The sequence below is a fragment of the Sciurus vulgaris genome (genome assembly GCF_902686455.1).
Source record: "Sciurus vulgaris genome assembly, chromosome: 2".
In the NCBI taxonomy this organism is placed as follows: Eukaryota; Metazoa; Chordata; class Mammalia; order Rodentia; family Sciuridae; genus Sciurus; species Sciurus vulgaris.
Genome location: NC_136462.1, coordinates 51,943,438 through 51,964,970, shown reverse-complemented (window position 1 = coordinate 51,964,970; position 21,533 = coordinate 51,943,438). Strand labels below are relative to the sequence as shown.

Here is a 21,533-nt window from a genome sequence, read left to right as displayed (position 1 = left end):
ACCATAAATTCCCTATCATGTTATTTCATGAGCATATCAGTCAGATTTTTAACCCACTTTGTCACATCATCCCAGAGGTAGAACATCTATAAAAACCTAAATCAAGTAACTCAAACTCAGAAAGTCAAGGGTTATATAAGCTTTCTCTCATATGTGGAAACTAGAGAGAAAGAATGAAAAAAAAAAAAAGATGTTGGGGAGCTCATGAAAACAGGAGACCAACAGAATAGAGGAAGGGGGACCAGGGAAGAGGAGGAGGGGAGGGAAAGGGGAGGTAGTGGAGAATGAAACTGACCAAATTATATTGTTATATTTTGTGGGTAGCTGTGTGTGTAGTGAGAGAGAGAGAGAGAGAGAGAGAGAGAGAGAGAGAGAGAGAGAGAGAAACAGGGTGAAACAAGATCAAACAAGTCTGCGTCCACTTTTTAAGTTAATTTATCAGTTTATGGTTCCTGACAAAGTTAGTGGTATATATCCAAACTGCTACTTTCCATTCCTAAGACCAAGACAGGCAAAACTTCTTAACACTTTGGTGCCAAGGAGAATAATTTTTTTCTAGTTCCTTTTCACTAAGAATGTGATCCTTCAAGAGTTCCTGGCTTAGCCAGGCATGGCAGTGGAGCACACTTGTAATTCCAGTGATATGGGAGGCTGAGGTAGAAGGATCACAAGTTCAAGGCCAGCTTTAGCAACAGTGAGGCCCTAAGCAACTTAGTGAAACACAGTCTCAAAAAGAAATAAAAAGGACTGGGGATGTGGCTTATGGTTTCAATCCTCAGTACAAAAAAACAAAACAAACAAAAAAAACCTGTCTCACCTTGAGGTCTGGTTCAACTTTCTACCTTTCTAGCACTTCTGTGGCAATTAAAATACAAGTATGTAATATTTTATATCTTCTTTGGGGTGATGAATACATGAGTTATATTATTGTGAAAATTCATTGGGGCAATCCAAGATGGCGGACTAGAGGGTGACTGCATCTCCAGTCACTCCAGAACCCAGGATCCAAGAAGGGGAGGCACTGAGAGACACGGACTAAAATTGAGCCACGGGGTGAGTCTCCCCCACCTGGTGAAGCGCTGCCTGGGTGGCAGGCCCGGATTCGGGTGGCTTATTAGAGTAGGGCAGGGCAGCTAGAGTCCTCCCCAGGCAGCCCTGCACACTCCGGCGGTGGGCTCCTCCCACAGGGCCAGATTCTCCAGCATCTCTGAGCAGGCCCCCCAGTGAGAGCCTTCCTGCACAGAACCAAGCTTCAAGTCCCTGAACCAGGGCGGTGAGTTCCTGCCCACAGGTTGCTTCAGGGACCAGAACAGGGCAGCCAGGGACTTCCCCAAGCAGCCCACAGCACGGCCCCCTCCGGCGGGAAGCACCTTTCCAGGCTAGCTTCTCAGAACAGACCGCCCAGTGAGAGCCTTTCTACACAAAGCCAGCCACAAGTCCCCAAGCCAGCGGAGACCTCCGGGCCGCCTGGAGCCTCTGGGACCAGGGCAAGGCAGCCAGAGACCTCTCCAGGTGGACCTGCCCCCACCCGCCCCGCTGGCCGCAGGTTTTTTCCACGGGGCGATCCACGATGGCGGACTAGAGGGTGACTGCATCTCCAGTAGCTCCAGAACCCAGGATTCAAGAAGGGAAGGCACTGAGAGACTCGGACTAAAATAGAGCCACGGGGTGAGTCTCCCCCACCTGGTGAAGCGCTGCCTGGGCGGCAGGCCCCGATTCAGGTGGCTTATTAGAGTAGGGCAGGGCAGCTAGAGTCCTCCCCAGGGAGCTCTGCACACTCCAGCGGTGGGCTCCTCCCACAGGACCAGATTCTCCAGCATCTTGGAGCAGGCCCCCCAGTGAGAGCCTTTCTGCACAGAACCAAGCTTCAAGTTCCTGAACCACAGCGGCGAGTTCCTGCCCACAGGTTGCTTCAGGGACCAGGACAGGGCAGCCAAGGACTTCCCCAAGCAGCCCGCAGCCCGGCCCCCTCCCGCGGGAAGCGCCTTTCCAGGCTAGCTTCTTGGAGCAGGCCCCCAGAGCCTTTCCACACAGAGCCAGCTCCAAGTCCTAGAACCAGTAGTGGGCTACGGACAGCATTCCTTGGAAGCACTGCATTATCAAGTTACTCCAAGACTTCAGGCTACTGAAGGCAGGAAGGTGATACACTAGAAATCTACAGGGACACTATAAGCCAAGAGAAGAATTCTGCAATATCACGAAGTCCCACTGACATCTGACCAATATGAGAAAACAAGGGGAAAAAATGTCCCAAACAAACCTAGATACTATATCAATAAAACCCAATGACAGCACAGCAGAAGAAATGTCAGCAAGGGAGTTCAGAATGCACATAATTAAAACAATCAGGGAAGCAAACGAGGAGATGAAAGAGCAAATGCAGGCATTAAAGGAGGAGATGAAAGAGCAAATGCAGGCATTAAATGATCGCACCAATCAACAGTTAAAGGAGCAAATATGGGAAGCAAGAGATCATTTCAATAAAGAGTTAGAGATATTGAAAAAAAAACCAAACAGAAATCCTTGAAATGAAGGAAACAATAAACCAAGTTAAAAACTCCATAGAAAGCATAACCAATAGGATAGAACACCTGGAAGACAGAACAGACATTGAAGACAAAATATTTAATCTTGAAAACAAAGTTGACCAAAAAGAAAAGATGGTAAGAAATCATGAACAGAATCTATAAGAATTATGGGATATCATGAAAAGGCCAAATTTAAGAATTATTGGGATTGAGGAAGGCTTCGAGAAACAAACCAAAGGAATGAACAATCTATTCAATGAAATAATATCAGAAAATTTCCCAAATCTGAAGAATGAAATGGAAAACCAAGTACAAGAGGAGTACAAGAGGCTTATAGGACTCCAAATATACAAAATTACAACAGACCCACACCAAGGCACATTATTATGAAAATACCTAACATACAAAATAAAGACAGAATTTTAAAGGCCGCGAGAGAAAAAGAATCAAATTACATTCAGGGGGAAACCAATAAGAATATCAGCAGATTTTTCAATCCAGACCCTAAAAGCTAGAAGGGCTGGAACAACACTTACCAAGCCCTGAAACAAAATGGATGCCAACCAAGAATGTTATACCCAGCAAAACTTACTATCAGATTTGACGATGAAATAAGATCCTTCCATGATAAACAAAAGCTAAAGGAATTTACAAAAAGAAAGTCAGCACTGCAGAACATTCTCAGCAAAATATTCCATGAGGAAGAGATGAAAAACAATGATGCAAATCAGCAACGGCAGGAACTAGCCTAAAGGAATAGCCAAATAAAGGGGAAACCAAATCATGTAAAAAACGAAAATGAGTCAAATGACTGGGAATACAAATCATATCACAATAATAACCCTGAATGTTAATGGCCTGAACTCATCAATCAAAAGACATAGACTGGCAGAATGGATTAAAAAGAAAAATCCAACAATTTGCTGCCTGCAAGAGACTCATCTCATAGAAAGAGATACCCATAGACTAAAGGTGAAAGGATGGGAAAAAACATACCATGCACACGGACACAGCAAAAAAGCTGGAGTATCCATCCTCATTTCAGATAATGTGGACTTCAAGCCAAAACTAGTCAGAAGGGATAAAGAAAGACATTACATACTGCTTATGGGAAGCATAAATCAGCAAGACATAACAATGATAAATATCTATGCCCCGAACATTGGCTCATCCACGTATGTCAAACAAATCCTTCTCAATTCCAGAAATCAAATAGACCACAACACAATAATAATACTAGGCGATTTTAACACACCTCTCTCACCGCTGGATAGATCTTCCAAACAAAAATTGAATAAAAAAACCATAGATCTCAATAACACAATCAACAATTTAGACTTAACCGACTTATATAGAATACACCATCCAACAAAGAATGAATACACTTTCTTCTCAGCAGCACATGGATCCTTCTCTAAAATAGACCATGTCTTATGCCACAAAGCTACTGTTAGCAAATACAAGAAAATAGAGATACTACCTTGTACTCTATCAGATCATAATGGATTGAAATTAGAAATAAATGACAGAATAAAAAACAGAAACTTCTCCAATACCTGGAGATTAAATAATACACTATTATATGATGAATGGATAACAGAAAACATCAGGAGGGAAATAAAAAAATTCTTAGAAGTAAACGAGAACAAAGACACATCATATCAAAATCTCTGGGACACTATGAAAGCAGTACTTAGAGGAAGATTTATTTCATGGGGAACATTCAACAAAAGAAGTAGAAATCAACAAATAAACGACTTAACACTACAGCTCAAAGCCCTAGAAAAAGAAGAGCAGACCAACACCAAAAAACAATCGAAAAAATTAACAAAATAAAGAGTTGGTTCTTTGAAAAAATAAACAAAACTGATAAACCCTTAGCCACACTAACAAAAAGAAAGAGGGAGAAAACTCAAATTACTGAAATTGGCCATGAACAAGGAAATATCACTACAGACACAAGTGAAATACGAAACATAATTAGAAGCTATTTTGAAAATCTATACTCCAACAAAACAGAAAACCTCAAAGACATCAACAAGTTTCTAGAGACATACGAATTATCTAAACTGAACCAGGAGGACATACACAACTTAAATAAATCAATTTCAAGCAATGACATAGAAGAGGTCATCAAAAGCCTACCAACAAAGAAAAGTCCAGGACCAGAAGGGTTCTCAGCTGAGTTCGACAAAACCTTTAAAGAAGAGCTCATTCCAATACTTCTCAAAGTATTCCATAAAACAGAAGAGGAGGGAACCCTCTCATACTCATTCTATGAAGCCAATATCACCCTGATACCTAAACCAGACAGAGACACATCAAGGAAAGAAAATTTCAGACCAATATCCTTAATGAACATCGACGCAAAAATTCTCAACAAAATTTTAGCAAATCACATACAAAAATATATTAAAAAGATAGTGCACCACTATCAAGCGGGTTTTATCCCAGGGATGCAAGGTTGGTTCAACATCCGGAAATCAATAAATGTCATTCACCATATCAACAGACTAAAAGTTAAGAATCACATGATTATTTCAATAGATGCAGAAAAAGCATTTGATAAAAACAGCATCCCTTCCTGTTCAAAACACTAGAGAAAATTGGGGTAGTCGAAACATTCCTTAACATTCTAAAGGCCATCTACGCTAAGCCCATTGCCAATATCATTCTAAATGGTGAAAAACTGAAAGCATTCCCCCTAAAAACTGGAACAAGGCAGGGATGCCCTCTTTCACCACTTCTATTCAATATCGTTCTTTTTTTTTTTTTTTTTTTTTTTTTGTACTGCGGTTCGAACCCAGGGCCTTGTGCTTGCAAGGCAAGCACTCTACCAACTGAGCTATCTCCCCAGCTCAATATCGTTCTTGAGACTCTAGCCAGAGCAATTAGACAAACCAAAGAAATTAAAGGGATACGAATTGGAAAAGAGGAACTCAAACTATCCCTGTTTGCTGATGACATGATTATATATTTAGAGGAACCTGGAAATTCCACCAGAAAACTCTTAGAACTCATAAGTAAATTCAGTAAAGTAGCAGGTTACAAGATCAGTGCTCATAAATCCAATGCATTTTTATACATAAGTGATGAATCTTCAGAAAGAGAAATTAGGAAAACTACCCCATTCAAAATAGCATCGAAAAAAATAAAATACTTGGGAATCAATCTCACAAAAAAGGTGAAATACCTCTACAATGAGAACTACAGAACACTAAAGAAAGAAATTAAAGAAAACCTTAGAAAATGGAAAGATCTCCCATGTTCTTGGATAGGCAGAATTAATATTGTCAAAATGGCCATACTACCAAAAGTGCTATACAGATTCAATGCAATTCCAATTAAAATCCCAATGATGTACCTTACAGAAATAGAGCAAGCAATTATGAAATTCATCTGGAAGAATAAGAAACCCAAAACAACTAAAGCAATCCTCAGTAGAAAGAGCGAAGCAGAGGGTATCACAATACCAGATCTTCAACTCTATTACAAAGCAATAGTAACAAAAACGGCATGGTATTGGTACCAAAATAGACAGGTAGATCAATGGTACAGAATAGAGGACACGGACACACACTCAAATAAATACAATTTTCTCATACTAAACAAAGGTGCCAAGGATATGCAATGGAGAAAAGATAGCCTCTTCAACAAATGGTGCTGGGAAAACTGGAAATCCATATGCAACAGAATGAAATTAAACCCCTATCTCTCACCCTGCACAAAACTCAACTCACAATGGATCAAGGACCTCGGAATCAGACCAGAGACCCTGCATCTTATAGAAGAAAAATTAGGTCCAAACCTTCATCTTGTTGGCTTAGGATCAGACTTCCTTAACAGGACTCCCATAGCACAAGAAATAAAAGCTAGAATCAACCACTGGGATAGATAGATTCAAACTAAAAAGCTTTCTCAGCAAAGGAAACTATCATTAATGTGAAGAGAGAGCCTACAGAGTGGGAGAATATCTTTGCCACTCATACTTCAGATAGAGCGCTTATTTCCAGAATCTATAAAGAACTCAAAAAACTCTACACCAAGAATACAAATAATCCAATCAACAAATGGGCTAAGGAAATGAACAGACACTTCACAGAAGAAGATGTACAAGCAATCAACAGATATATGAAAAAATGTTCAACATCTCTAGTAATAAGAGAAATGCAAATCAAAACTACCCTAAGATTTCATCTCACCCCAATTAGAATGGCGATTATCAAGAACACAAGCAACAATAGGTGTTGGCGAGGATGTGGGGGAAAAGGTACACTCATACATTGCTGGTGGGGTTGCAAATTAGTGCAGCCATTCTGGAAAGCAGTATGGAGATTCCTCAGACAGCTTGGAATGGAACCACCATTTGACCCAGCTATCCCCCTCCTTGGCCTATACCCAAAGGACTTAAAATCAGCATACTACAGAGATACAGCCACATCAATGTTCATAGCTGCTCAATTCACTATAGCCAGATTGTGGAACCAACCTAGATGCCCTTCCGTTGATGAATGGATAAAGATACTGTGGCATATATATACAATGGAATATTACTCCACCATGAAGAATGATAAAATTATGGCATTTGCAGGCAAATGGATGAAATTGGAGGATATCATGCTAAGTGAGATAAGCCAATCTCAAAAAACTAAAGGACGAATGATCTGGCTGATAAGTGGATGAGGACATATAAGGGGGGGTATGAGGGGTTAGCATTAGGGTTAGGGTTAGGGTTAGGGATCAGGAGGGTGGTAGAATGGAGGAAGGAAGGACTGTATAGAGGTAAAAGAAGGGTGGGAGGGGTGGGGGGAAGGGAAAAAAATAACAGAATGAATGAAACAATATTGCCCTATGTAAATTTATGATTTTTAATTAAAATAAATAAATAATTTAAAAAAATTCATTGGGAACTTAACAGCTTCATATTTTATTTCATATGAATCAATTAAAAATATAACTCAAGCCCTTCAATGATTAAAATCAACAAATCTTCCCTACCTCTCCAAGTCAGCATCAGTACCAATTTTTAGTACAGAAGTTTTCAGTTTCATCTTTATTTTTGGTCATGGGCTCCCCTTCCTTTCCTGCATTTTCAGGTATACATATTTTGAGGATATTTATTCTATTTTCTCTTAGTATTTTATAGGGTGAGGATTACCAAATTTTCTAAACTAGTGGTTCTCAACCAAGGAGTATTTTTCTCCCAGGAGACTCTGGCAATGCCTGGAGACATCTTTGGTTGTTATAAGTAGGGGAATGAGTAGAGGCCAGAATGCTGTTAAATATCCTCTAAAGAACTGAAAGATCACCTACAACAAATAATTATTTGGGACAAAATGTCAATAACATCAAGATTGAGAAACTCATCTTACATTATTTTAACTGTACTGTACGAATGTTTTGCCTTTGTGCTTCACAATGACATAGTATAGTCTAGTTATCACTCATGATAAAAAAAAAAAAAAATCATGCTGGGGACGATGGCACACGCCTGTAATCCCAGAGGCAGGAGGATGGTGAGTTCAAAGCCAGCCTCAGAAATTTAGCGAGGCCCTAAGCAACTCAGCAATACCCTGTCTCTAATAAAATATAAAAAGGGGCTGGGGATGTGGGGTTATGTGCCCTTGGGTTCAATTCCTGGTACCCCACCAAAAAAAATCTTGTTTGAAAATTTACTCTAGAATTCCAATAAGACAGTTTCCAAAATTAAGAGCCTGAGAGGTAAGTCATCATTTAACAATGCAAAGTTTGTATAACTAATGCAAAATTGCCTGATAATAACTTTAAATTTCAATCTAATATTCTACCAGTAAATTATCACTTAAAATGCTCTGGCTAGGCAATGTGAAGTCAAGTTGAATGCCCTTTGGTGGTGGCTAAACTTAAGGAAATAATCCCTGGCAACACTCTGTGTTACTTCTATTAGCTTTTACTATTTAAAACTTTCTCATGACACAATAGTAATAGAGAAATTATGGTTTTAATAGTTTGGGTTGCAAGATGAATACAATAAGGCAGGACTTGCTCTTCAAGCTATAGAAAAGTCTATTGATCTTATTATTATTTAATATAACATTAAATATTCAGGCATATAACAAGGTCTAGAGAATAACATCGTGAACACTCATTGTCTTACCAATAAATGTAAAAACTGAAGCATTACAGATATGACAGAAGTCCCTGTGGTACTCTCAGGACTCTCTTCCTTTCCTCCCAAGAAATAAGTCACCCACTCTTTTGAATTAGGTGTTTATCAATCCCATGCTTGTTTTTATTTTCATATTACATGTGTAATCCATGAGCAATATATCTATTGTTATGCTTGTTTTAAATATTGTATAAATTATATCAATCATATCTTCTTTGACTTCCTTTTTGTTACTGATAATTTCCTGCATTTAATAGCTACAGGAATCAAGAGAAGGAACAAAGGAATTGCTGAATATGTTCAGCATCTATCTCTAAAGAACTCATTGTGATTGAGTTGAATTTATCCCTAAATGCACCTGTCTACAGTGCTGTGTGCTCTTTTCTACTTCATGACAATGAAGCTGATAACTGAAATTCACACCCTTACACCCAGAGACAGGAGTCACTAATACCCATAAACTCCAAGTTCAGCTCTACTATATGAAATCCACTGATCTAATGGGTTTGCCTTAGGCATCTATGAAAGGGTGGTAATTGAATATGGGTAGTGAATTCATTGCAACTACTTCTACATAGAATCTACTATGGCCTACCTAGTGTGTTTTTCAAGGAATATTAATAGCAGTATAGTAAAAGAAACCAAATTTGATCAGTCAGTTTTTAGATATAAAACATTACAGACCTGCTAAAGCAAACCACCAAAGACATAAAAGGTTTTATATTAGTGGGTTCAAAAAAAAATAAACCCAGATATTTTTATCCCTTCCTTTTCAGAATGTAAGTAGAAGGGTAAAGGAGATAAGAATAAAAACATTAGCTGGGTTTTAATAGTTTAAAGGATTCAAAGAGGCTGGTCTCAGAATGATACATTAGAGTCAGATTTAGACCAGGACAATCCCCTAAGGGAGACAGCTGACATGATTATTGCTCTCTTCCCAGATACACAGTCAAGCTAGCTGACATTTTACACCAGGCTAGTTCAGCAGCTGCTGAAGAAGAGTAGACATTTGGAGTTCTGGAGAGTAGTGGAAGGACAGATTGTAAGTGCAGGGTGAGTACCTCAAAGTATCCTTGCTGATTAGGGCTAACAAATGGCTTGTGCAGGGGCAAAGGTTAACACTAAAAATATCACCAAAGAGGAAAAAATAATGTGCTCAGGTGGTATTTAGGATAATTGACAGATCAAGTCCAGAAAGAAGTCTTTTATCTAACAAGAACAACAAAAGAAAGTGTATGTATATGTCCCTTACTTTACCTAAACCCCTGAAGCAAAAACGTTGATTGTTACCACACACCTTCCCTCTTCTGTTCTGTAAGTAGAGTCCCTGTGTATAGGAAGGTCCAAGAAAGAACAAAAGCAAGATAAGATGCCAAATCTAGGAGTACGATTCTAAAAGGTTTTAAGAACTGATCAAAATATAAAGTTTTAATGCACTTATTACCTAATTAATTAACATGTGATTGATTATTTTATACAGAATTTAAGTCAAAAGGCTTTGGAATCACCAGAGCAAGTATCCAGGGCAACTTTTTAAAAACCCAGGCAAGATGTTTTTATCATGAGTGATAATTAAACACAAAGGCTGAGGTGGCATCAAAATAAAGCTGTGATGGAGAATTCAGTTTAAGAGTTGTAAAGAGGCCTAGACAATTATAAATGGACCAGCACTACAGGCCACGATGGAGCCATGCCCAATATACAAATGGAAAAGGAATCTGGCAACTTGTTGGGAAAGAGAGCACACAGAGATGCAGTGGACCTATTGACTGACCCTGCAAGTGTGCTTACTACTCACCAAGTCAGAGCTACCTCTCAAGCTCACAGAGGTCAGGACTATATTCACAATCCTTGTCACATTTCCTTACCTAAGTATATCACTGATAGTAATTTCAGGGATGAACTTTTGAAGGTGCTTCACTGTTGCACCCAGAAAACAGGCTTTATACATTTCATTAACTCCATAGGACAGATTCTGGGACACCAGTTTAATCAGGCCACTGAAAGTAAAGAAAAAAAAATTATGAGAAAAAAGGAATTCTTTATGACTATAAATCACCTTTACAACTCTGAGACTTTTGTGGGGGGGGGGCTGGCATCACAGAAATCTAGGCAAAGTCAGAAAAACTAAATTTTTAAATGAACCTTTAGCCAATATAAGAAGAAAACTTCATCTACTGAAGAGGGAAACATCTTCCAAACTCAAATTCCCACGGAGTACTGGTTTCAAACTAGGAGTCTATAAAGGGTTGCCAACATCAAGGCTTTCTAATGCAAATGTTATATACTTTCAACACACCCAAAAGGCATTAGCAGGTCTTTAAATCAGGGCATTAAACAAGTGAGACATCTATCCTACTTTAATCATTAAGATACTCTAGTAATCATTAGAGTAAGACACTCTAGTAAGGATTCTCAAGACAGACTCTGCAGAGTCTGTGTCTGTATGTTCTGCATGTACAGGCAATGTATTTTTATAATGTATTTATAGAATGATGCTGAGAAGCCCATCCTAACCCTTCTGTTTCAAAATCTGTGGAGGGTGAAATCCAGGTGCAATTCAAAATGCTTTCTAGTGATTTTGATGTGAAATCTTCTGGAGAGAACTCTGCTATAAGGACCAAACAGAATACCTCATGAAGATGTTTCTTATAATAGTAAAGTTTCTGTAACTTAGGTCAACACAATAGTTCTGCTAATTTTCCACAAAAAGAAACACTTTGGTCATCAGCAAGTTTTCTAGTGGCTTGCAAAATAATGGTGACTAGCTTAAAATTATATTATCAAAGGAAGCCATCTACTGATTTTGACAGAACTTTTTTTTTCTTCCCTTTCAAAATCAACTGGAAGGTTAGCAATATAAGATTTGGTGTATAATGGCTCTTGGTCTTACCTTTCTTTTGTTTATTTGTTTGTTTGTTTGTAGTACTGGGGACTGGACCCAGAGCCTTCATGCATGCTAGACAAGCATGTACTACATTCCCAGCCTATTTTTTAAATTTGGATAGAGGGCTCAATAAATTGGCCAGGTTGGCGTCAAATTTGCAATGCTCCTGCCTCAGTCTCTTATGCAGCTGGGATTACAGTGTGCCATCAATGTACTAAGCTAAAAAATTTTTTAAAGTTGTTACCTATTGACAATTAAATCCTTAGCATCTCTGGCACTGAAGTCAAAGGGTCTGTATCCTTCCCGTTTAAAGGCAAGAACTGCGTTAGGCCCTAGCCAAATATTCCCATCCATCCTTGGTGTGAAATGAACTCCTAGGAAAGGAAACCGGCTATCTGGGACCTATAGATTCAACACAGCAAAGAATGGTTAGCCCCATTTCACATTCCACTGTATTATAGATACAAACATTTGATTAGTAATACAAAACACTTTCTTCTATGCATTTAATTTGCATTATGAACTATATATTTGGATATGCTTTTCTATTACCATGCTTCTACTTAGAAATGCCATCCAGGAAACAATGATGCTATTGACATTAACACAGGCTGTCCCACCTATTCATTTTTCTGGGTGAAAAAAAAATAATGAATTCTCTTGCTTCAGTTTATCACTTTGCTCTCCAGAATTAGCAATATCTGTGACTAGCAAGTAAAATCAGGGCTGCCAAAAAAAAAAAAAAATACACATTCACATCATTGACTTTTGTCAAGTGGGAATATATAAGGTTGAAGCAGATGAATTTGGTGTTTTGGCAAGGTAAAAAACACTGAATAAAAAATATCAAATAGCTAACCATTAGCTGAACCAATTTCATCTGGTTCAACCTCATATATTTAAAGTATTCATTCATTTCCAGGATAGTTTGAGACAGAAATATAAAAATTTAATTTAAACAACTCTGTCTTCTGCTCCTAGAACTACAGAACAGCCACATCCCTTTTCTGTACCTTCAGACAGTGATCTGAGGATGGTTGGGTATCTGGGATTTCTGTAAGGGAAAGTTCTCTTATTAGTGGTCCCTCCATCAGAGAGAAGGAAGAATCTGGTTCCTTTTTGGTAACACTTCTATGGTACACTCATGCTTTATGGAGACATGTACTTGTGGGCAATTAATTACCACTTAATGATCAAGATATTAGAATTAATATTTAACCACAAGAGCAACAGAGGAAATGCCTACATAAATAGCTTTTCAAACTCCTCCTTACTTCTGAAGCAGATAAATGTTTTTCTTTCATTTCTTTTATGCCTACAACCAATTTGAGAAAAAAAGGCAGAAAACATTTCATTACCTACCGGATAAATATTTCCTTTTATAAGATAGCATTTTTCTGGCTTCAAGAGCAGGTAATCTCCCCGAAATGGTACAATTTGAGGATCAGGATTGCAACCACTTAACTCTGAAATACGGTCTGAGTGAAGTCCTGCACATGTCACAACATACTGACATTGAATTTCCCCTCCCTAGTGCAAAATAAGAGAGGATGATTACCTTCCACATATGAGAGAGAACAGGTGGTACTTGTCCTTCTGTGTGTGGATGCTTAAAAGAAAGGCTGGCCTGAATGCAGAAGAGTGATTAATAGAGGTTGGGGATAATGGATAAAGGGAGGTTGAATTTAATTAGTACATGATATATGCATGTGTGGAAATATCACACTAAACCCCATTAATATGTATAATTCATATGTTAATAAAAATAAAGCATTATTTTTTAAAAATAGCATAATTTATATAGATAGGGAGAAGAATAGGTCAAAAAGGGAAAGACAGATAATAGAAAAGTAAGGTTTTTAAAAAATTTTTTTAAATTTTCAGGTTCTTGCTAAATTGCCAAGATTCAACTTCAATCCTCCTGCCTCAGCATCCCAAGCAGATAAGATTACAGGTATATGCCATTGCACCCAGCTAGAAATGGACTTTTTCTAAAAGAGGAAATTCAATGTGTCAGCAAAATAAATTCCTCAGCGTTTAGGCGACAACCTAGAAACTTAGGATAGTGGCATGTAAGAAGAGGTCACCTTAAATTTTGTACTTTACATTAGACAACAATGGTTGACCGGCAAGGATACTTGAGCTCCATATGCATGCACACATACATATACCTTCCTACTAGGATCTCAGATGGAATTTCATAATTGTTTGTTGCAGGAAGAAGCAGACTTCATTTAGTTTTTGACCTTCACCAGTTTTGGCCTCCCTTGTATTTCAGACGGATTCTCCAATCCCTACACCCGCCCCAGCCCAGGTTTTTTCTCTCTCTCTTTCTCCACAAGGTCTCCCTAAATTGGTGAGACTGTCCTCAAACTTTCAATCCTCTCTCTCAGCCTCCCAAGTGACTGGGATTATAGGGATGCATCATGGTTCCTGGCACTTCTCTGGTCCTATATGAGTAATAGCCCTGCTACTCTTAGGTTGCTTCAATAATCCTGTTCAATTCCAACTGTAACACCCTCCAACCACTTTGTCCTTCCTGATTAGTATCTACTTTGCAAACTGAGGCTACTTTAGAAATCTCAACTCTATCCTCATTTACAAGGAGCACACTCTACAGCCAAGGTTTAATTTAAGCATTAGAAGAATGCTAATCTTAGACTATTGTGATTTTTCCACACATTTTATTTTGTGATTGTCATCTCCATATTTTAACTTCCCCTTCTCCCCCACCTGCCCATTCTCCCCTTCTCCTCTTCTTCCTTTCCATCTCCTTCTTCTTCTGAGATGGGGTCTTACTGTGTTGCCCAGGCTAGTCTCAAACTCCTAGGCTCAAACTATTCTTCCTACCTCAGTCTTCCAAGTAGCTGGGCCTATGGGCATATACCATCATGCCCAGACACTTGCTCCTGGTAACTTCTTGCTCTTATTCCCAGCCAACCTATTTCTGAAGCCTCAGAGTTCTCACCTCAACATTTTCTTCTTGCCCTCACTAATTCAGCCTTATTTTACTAAACTATTTTTTGACTGTATATGTGTCCTATATTTTCCCTTGCTAGAAAGGAAAGCCTCTTTTTAAGAGTTATATAAGTCATATTTTTTGAGAAAAATCAGATGAAATTTCTCTATAGTGAATTCAAATTAGCTAGACTAAATCATGATAGTTTTGAGACCCTTGAAGTCAAAAGAGCTATGTCAATGATGACAACAACAACAAAAAATTGATTCCTTTTAAATAGATTAATATCTTTCCTGTTCGTCTAGAGTTATATACCAGAAGTACAAGAAATAATGATATAAATCTACTGGTTTGTATGTAAAAGTCAACAATCTTGATGTTCTTGGAACATAAAGTATATATAAATCTTATGATAAATGTGTAGATGACAGCAAAATGTGTAAGATGGTACCAGCATGCAATAGTTCTGTTTTTTAAAACTCAAGTAACAGTTCCACATAAAGAAATGATTAAAAATGGTAACAGGTCTCTGAAATCATGTTATGCTTATAGATGAAACAATAATTAAATTCAGTAAAATATTAATTTCACTTCCATACTGAAATTTAGGTAAACATTGAATGATACATTTGCATAACCATAAATGTCTTTAAAAAAACTATACACTTCTATAGTTCTTTTGAAAATTAAAAAGACTATTCTCCTATCTAATGTATAAATTATTTTTAAAAATATTTTAGTTGTAGATGGACACATTTTTAATTAATTTATTTTTATGTGGTGCTGAGGATTAAATACAGTGCTCATACCTGTTGAGACAAGTACTCCACCACTGAGCTACAATCCCAGCCCCTCTAATGCATAAATTCTTAATTTGCAAATCCTCTCTCCAAAAGTTTATTTTAAATTTTTATTTTCTTTTAACCTCTCATATAGTATATTGTTTAACCTGATAGGTAAACTAAAAAATTTCAATTTGAAGCCCAAAACTATACTAAAGGAAAAGGTCAAGATAAAAAGCAAAAAGCAAGTCAGGCACGGTGGCGCAGGCCCATAATTCCAACGGCTCAGGAGGCTGAGGCAGGAGGATCACAAATTCAAAGCCAGCCTCAGCAAAAGCGAGGTGCTAAGCAACTCAGTGAGACTCCGTCTCTTAATAAAATACAAAATAGGCCTGGGGATGTGGTTTAGTGATCGAGTGCCCCTGAGTTCAATCCCCAGTACTCCAAGAAAAAAAAAAAAACAAACCCTAAAAAACCCAAAACAACAAAAATCAAAAACAAACAAACAAAAAGCAGTAAGCAGAGGTGGTGGCATGTGCCTGTAATCCCAGCAATGTGGAAGTCTAAGGCAGAAAGAGTGCAAGTTCAAGGCCACCTAAGCAACTTAGCAAGACTATGTCTCAAAATAAAGAGGACTCAGTGGTAGAGTACCCCTGGGTTCTATCCCCAGTTACCTCCCCCAACCCCGACAAAAGCAACAACTATAGTAACTCTGAGTAAAATATATAACTGCTGATGTTCCATAGGCCTCTACATATTTTCCATTATATGATGCTAAACTCTTGTGAAAAATCTCCACAGATAAGGGCAGGTGTATTAATAGATTTCCAATTCTTCTTTGAATGGAAACACCGGTTATTCTGTCACTCAGGGCCCCTGATTCAGCAGGTCTGATGGTAACTGGAGTGTGTAACAGATAGTGCTGCTTTACAAAGCCTTTGGCAGGCCCCAATAGATGAATCACAGTACAAAACTTTAGGATTTTGGAGGAAAAGTTCCACCATCCTCTGTAGACAATAATCTTCCTTGAGAAAGTCCTTTTTGGCTTTGACTAAACACCTGACTACGGGTCACCAAGTTACCATGAGAAAGAAGTACCCATTATTAACTGAGTGCTGTCTGAGTCACCAAGCCACAAAATTGGGTGTGTACAGTAGCCTTCTTTCATCAAAAGGAAGTATAATATATAAGATCAGGACTATAGGTCCTACAGGCACATATAAGTTACAGAGGCAAATGGTTCACAATGCCTACTCCCACTAAATTTCCTCCTTCCTCTCAATCTGCATCTATGGCCACATTGCAAGTACATTGTGATCAGTTGATCAAAGAAGAAAAACTACAAATCTGATTTACAAATGGTTCTGTACAACACTCTGGCACCATTTACCTATGAGAGATGGCCAGATATGTGGATCTATGCTTCTTAATGTGCAATAACTAATGGTTGGCTGGATGGTCAGAAAAGGGAGCTTGGAAGAAAATATATATGAATGGACCATTCCAAACAAGCTCAGAGGGTAAAGATATTTTTATCTTCAATAAATGCTCAACAAATGTTCAATGATTACTGAGCTAAGGAAGACTTTAATAATCAGCAGAGAAAATTAATTGCTCTGCAGATGTGAGTCAGCCTCTTTTCCTAGGTGCCCCTGTCCTTACCCAATGGCTCCATGAACAAAATGGCTGGGGGAATGGATAATCTCTTCAGTAAAGGATGCTGGGGTAACTAGATAGATACATGCAAAAGAATGAAACCAGACCTCTAACCATTCACAAAAATTAACCTGAAATGGAGAAAGACTTAAATATAAGACCTAAAACCATAAAACTAAAATAAAACACAGGGGAGAAGCTCCTTATCATTGGCCTTGGCAATGATTTTTTAAATAGAATGAGTGCCAAAAGCAAAAATAAGTGGGACTACATTGAACACAGTAAAGGAAACAATCAATAGAATAAAAAGACAACTTATGGAATGGGAGAAAGTATCTGAAAACGACATATCTGATATCCAAATTATATAAAGAACTCAAGTAACTCAGTGGTCAAAAAAAAAAAAAAAAAAAAGCACACAATAAAAATGGGCAGAGGGCCTGAATAGACACTTTTTCAAAAAAGACATACAAATAGCCAACAGATATAGGCAAAGATGCTCAATATCACTAATCATCAGGGAAATACAAATCAAAATCATAGTGAGATATCACCTCACACCTGATAGGATGGCTACCTGACGTCTTTCTAAGTTCTTTTATTTTTTGGCACTGGGGATTGAACCAAGGGGTACTTTACAACTGAGTTACATCCTCAGCCCTTTTTATTTTTTATTTTGAGAGGTGAGGTCTAGCTAAGTTGCTGAGGGCCTCATTAAATTGCTGAGGCTGTTCTTGAACTTGCCTCAGTCTCTGGAATCACTGGGATTAGAGACATGAACTACTGTGTCCAGCTACTTGATTTTTTTTTTTTTTTAATTGGATAAAAGGCAAAAGATAATGAGAGTTGGTGAGAATATAGGATGTGTTACCTGGGAATGTAAGTATCAATACAACCATCAGGGGAAAACAACATAAAAATTCCTCAAAAAATTAAAAATAGAACTACCATATGATCCAGCAATTCTACTTCTGGGAATATATATCAAAGGAAGTGAAATCAGCATGTTGAAGAAACATCTTTATTCCCATGTTTATTACAGCACTATTCACAACAGCCAAGACATGGAAACAACCTAAGCGTCCATTAACAGATAAACAGGTAAGAAGGAAATCCTTCCATCTGTGACAACATGGATGAATCAGAAAAATATTGTGCTAAATGAAAATAAGTCAGATGATGAAAGACAAATACCATATGATCTCACTTATAGGTGGAATCTAAATAAGGGAATTCATAGCAACAAAGTAGAATTATGGTTGTTATGGACAAGCAGTGGGGAGTGGGTGGGAATGGGAGGTGCTGGTCAAAAGATATAAACTTTCAGTTATAAGATGAATAAGTTTTGGAGAGCTAATGTACCAAAGGGTGACTATAGTTAATAATTCTTGTATGGCATACTTGAAATTTGGTTAAGATAACAGATCTTAAGTGTTTTCATCACACACACACAAATGGTAACTTTGTGAGGTAATGAATGTGTTAAGCTTCACTGGGTTCATCATTTCATAACATATACATACATCAAATTGCCACACTGTACATCTTAAATATATATAACTCTAGTTGTCAGTTATACCTCAATAAAGCTGGAGAGATAAGAATGGACTTAGAAACAGGGACTTACTTATTTTACCAAGGTTGATTCACCTACAGCCTGTCTACAGAGACCAATGGAATACCTGATGGGATCCCTGGACGACTTCTCCCATAGAAAAAGTAGAATTTAGTTCTCATTGGAATAGACACTCACTCTGGGGTGTAGACTTGTCTTCCCTGACTGCAACTGTTCTGCTGAAACCACCATCTATGAACTTACAGAATGTCTTGTTCACTATCATGGTATTTACACAGAAACTTTCTTCTAATTAATTAAATTATTTTGCAGTAAATGGAGTAATCAACTCATGCTCATGGAATTTATTCATTTTGCCATTTTCCCCACCATCCTGCAGCCAATGGGTAGCAGAAAGTAGAATGCACTTTTGAAGATTCAGTAACAGCAATACTTGAGAGGGCTGGGGCAAAGTCCTCCATGATGTTAAATGTGCTATGACTGACTAAAATCCAGTTTTCTCCCATAGCCAGAATCACAGGTCAGAAATTAAGTGTTATGGGAGGAGCTCATTACTATTACCTCAATGATCTACTAGTCAGTTTTCTGCTAACTATCTCTTTAATTTGGGGCTCTGACAGTTTCCAAGGGATAAATACTTCCACTAGAAAATAAGCAATGGTTCCATGTTGTGTTGATTTGATCAAGCTGGACACCATGTTTGATAGAATCTTCTCCTCTACATGCTTCTAACTTAAAGTTGGCCAAAGCAGGAACTGCATATGACTTGGTAGGCCGAAATATAAGTGACAGTCATTAGTTTCTGAAGATTCTAATCCAATGTGGTGACAGACATACATTCACTGCCCAGGGAACCCAGCTCTATATCCAGCTCTGTTTCCCAACTACTAACCCTACTAAGAGCTGCCCTGCACCACTACTTTGGTATACACACAGAGGAAAGAGCTTTCCAGAGATCGCCTCAGGAGTTTCCCATTTGCAGTCCCACTTTAACAGCTAGACACTTGGCTTCTCAGAATGCACGCAGAACCTCTTATCCACCAATTCCCTTCTAAACCATACTTCCTCTCACAGTTGTGTAAGGTCTAATTCCCACCATAAATTCTATAACCCTCACAAGTGACTCAGCTTTGCTGGCTGAACCTTGAAGACTCAGGGAATCTAACACTCTGTGCCATTCAATAGTTCTTGCTTTAGACTATGTGAAGATGAAGGAAAGTCTTAGAAACAGTAGAGAGTGTAGTAAATGTAGACAAGTTGGCAGAGTGATAAAATATCTATCAGTTTTGACTTAAAACTAAATATTTGGGACTGGGGTTATAGCTCAGTTGGTAGCGTGCTTGCCTTGCAAGCACGAGGCCTTGGGTTCAATCCTCGGTTCCACCAAAACAAAACAAAACAAAACCAAACCTAAATACTCCAGGTGCTTATAATCCTATTCTTTGCTAGCATAGCCACTTCATGAACACATTCCCAAGTTTAAACCCCTCTTATAAAGAAACTATTAAATTGCTCTAAGAGATTTTCTCTCACAATTATTTTTAATATTAGACAAATTACATTCAATGGCTTAAAATACAACACTGGGGTTAATTCAACATTTTAAGAAAGGGAAGGGAGCTGGGGATGTAGCTCAGTGGTAGAGCACTTGCTTAGCATTCATGATGCCCTGGATTTGATTTGATCCCCAGCACCACACACACACACACACACACACACACACACACACACACACACACAAAGGTATGGGGATGAAAGTGGACATCAGTTTTGTCTAAGAATCTTTACCTTTGTATTCTTTATAATAATTGGATATTTCATCCCTGAAAAAAAAAAAAAAGAATTAGCAAAAGTTTTTTTGTTTTTTTTTTTTGTTTTTTTTTTTTTTTAGCAAAAGGGTGGCCACCATTATTTGAAATATACTAGTAACCAATTTAAATGACTTTCTTTCTTCATAACTCAGCCCTACTTTTCATTCTGAAGCTTTTTACCAGGTAACAAGATTAAACTAGTCCATGTTTGACAATATATACCTGACAAGCATGTCTTTTAGCTTGTTGTATTTTAATGAATTTATTCTATGCTTATAAACCATTCCTCACCTTGGCTCCAAGAGATAGTCCCAGCTTTTCACTGAATTACAATCCTGGAAATCATGCTGTACAATGCATCATTATGAATCAGTACCAAACTAAAGCTATGATATGAGAAACCTTAGTGTCTTGAATGATGACTACCTGATTCCTTGCAGGGTATAGATTGTTTAGAGAAGCAAGAATTATCATGACACAAAAAAATTCCAATACTAAGCTAACCATTTATAAAAGTAGTTTCCACTCAGATACATGGGAGCTTAAAGTTTTATAAAGCATATGTACAGCACATAAAAAGCATAATCTACCTGTATCATAAATTTGATTTATTAAGCTACCTACCTACAACGGCCTTATGTAACAATTTTGTTCATCATCTTAGAATTCAGAATGCTGAGAGAATGATTTAGATGGCCTAGATCGCCTTTAAAACCTGTCAAGGAAAAAAGAACTAAACACAACTTTTTTTTTCTCCTCCAAATTTCCCTGCAGCAAATAGAGAACTTCCCAAATAATTTATTTGGTTAAAAGAAAAATAATAATAATGTCCTCAAAGCAAAACACATTCCAAGTGCAGTCTAAAGTGGGGCTGTTTGGAATGGCTGAGTCTTCTTACATTCTTGGTTGTCATTTTGGTGCTTGGGTATGTTCAAAAATCAATGAAGAATCTCTACCTATTCTTAGGCCTTATCCCTGGATAGTCTGATCCCGTAAGTCTAGGTGATGCAAAATCTGTATTTCTAACAAGCATTACTAGAAGAATATGACTCTAACCTGCAGGATGGAGAAGTATTTGGGTGCTAATTATCTATAAACAGTCTTGGCGGTTCAGATTTTTAGCACCAGTCAGAATGTCTGAACAGTGCCTAGTTCTATCAGCACAACCCCTCTGAGAGTTCTGGCT

General features: G+C 38.0%; 1 protein-coding gene and 1 long non-coding RNA gene across 2 annotated transcripts in view; one reads left to right on the top strand and one right to left on the bottom strand.

Annotated features, from left to right (window-relative positions):
* LOC306648876 overlaps nucleotides 1-21,533 on the top strand; it is a 603,819-nt gene that overhangs the window by 293,578 nt on the left and 288,708 nt on the right. The window lies entirely within an intron of this gene.
* L2HGDH (L-2-hydroxyglutarate dehydrogenase) overlaps nucleotides 1-21,533 on the bottom strand; it is a 46,635-nt gene that overhangs the window by 4,753 nt on the left and 20,349 nt on the right. Inside the window, exons 6-9 of the mRNA XM_079119176.1 lie at nucleotides 20,325-20,359; nucleotides 12,926-13,093; nucleotides 11,808-11,965; nucleotides 10,545-10,676 (exon numbers count right to left, since the gene is read on the bottom strand). Of these exons, the coding sequence (XP_078975302.1) occupies nucleotides 10,545-10,676; nucleotides 11,808-11,965; nucleotides 12,926-13,093; nucleotides 20,325-20,359 (493 nt within the window). The remainder of the gene's footprint in view (nucleotides 1-10,544; nucleotides 10,677-11,807; nucleotides 11,966-12,925; nucleotides 13,094-20,324; nucleotides 20,360-21,533) is intronic.